General features: G+C 72.1%; 1 protein-coding gene across 1 annotated transcript; it reads right to left on the reverse strand.

Moving 5' to 3' along the window:
- Nucleotides 1-50: 50 nt before the first annotated feature.
- LOC106002967 (glycoprotein endo-alpha-1,2-mannosidase-like protein) lies at nt 51-790 on the reverse strand (the record flags this gene model as incomplete). The annotated part of the gene is made up of 2 exons (XM_013037710.1): nt 241-790; nt 51-113 (listed from the first exon to the last, which is right to left on the reverse strand). Coding segments are annotated over exons 1-2 (613 nt in total), but the record flags the coding sequence as incomplete, so codon positions are not given.
- Between the last annotated feature and the right edge of the window lie 184 nt (nt 791-974).

A 974-nucleotide genomic window follows, 5' to 3' on the forward strand; every position in this document is an offset into this window, starting at 1 on the left:
TCTGCCTCCCTTTTCTTAGCTGTCCCTACTAGGACAGATCTGGCGCGTACCCAGCAGCTCTGGCCAGTAGCAGGGCCCTGGAGCTGTTGGGTTCAGGACAGGCAAAGGGAATACTAGAAGGAAAGGGCAGTGCTAAGTAGTGGGCCCAGGATGAGAGCGGGAGGGATAAAAAATCAGGCTGGTGGAGAGTGGTGCCAGTGAGGGGACTGCAGGGGTTGGGGTGGGGTGGGGGGGCCTCACCGATGGCCGCTTCCTTGAGCTGGGTCATGTGCTCTCGCAGCACGTCGGGGTCCCGGGAGCTGTAAGGCCCCAGCTCCGGGTAGAAGCTGGAGCCCAAGTCGTCCGGGGGGCTGTGGCGGCCGCGGGGGTAGCTGGCCGAGATCTTGGGGTCCCAGTGCGGCACCATGACGTGGTCCCAGTGGATGTAGTGGCCCTCGCGTCGCGGGCTGCCATACCACGAGTAGTAGAAGGCGTGCAGGTCTGAGTAGACGCTCAGACTCCGCCCGGGGGCGGGCTCGGCCTCGGCGGGGCCCGGCCCGGACGAGCTGCGGGGGTCCGCAGTGCGGGGCGCCGGTGGGGGCGGCGGCGGGGCAGCGGGGGCGGCCGGGGCGCGGACGGCGAGGGCAGGCGCCCCCTCCGGGTGCCGCTCAAAGGGCGCCAGCTCCGGGCCCGGGCCCAGGGCCGGGAGCCCATCGGGAGCCTTGAGCGTGCGCAGGCCCATGAGCGTGCCGAAGGCGAAGAGCAGCACCAGAAACAGCGCGATGCAGGCGCGGCGCCGCCGCCGGGCCATGGCGGCCTCTGCGGTCCGGTTCCCGCTACCTGCCCGCCTGCTGGTCGGTCCCGCTACCTGCCCGCCCGCCGCGCCATGGCCGCCCGCCCGGGTCCCCCCAGCGCCCGGCTCCCCTCGTCCCACGGAGACGGCGACAAACGCGCGGCGTGGGCGGCTCCCGGCCTCTTCCCGCAGTGCGGGCGGG

The sequence above is a fragment of the Dipodomys ordii genome, unplaced genomic scaffold (assembly GCF_000151885.1).
Source record: "Dipodomys ordii isolate 6190 unplaced genomic scaffold, Dord_2.0 Scaffold1000035162, whole genome shotgun sequence".
NCBI lineage: Eukaryota > Metazoa > Chordata > Mammalia > Rodentia > Heteromyidae > Dipodomys > Dipodomys ordii.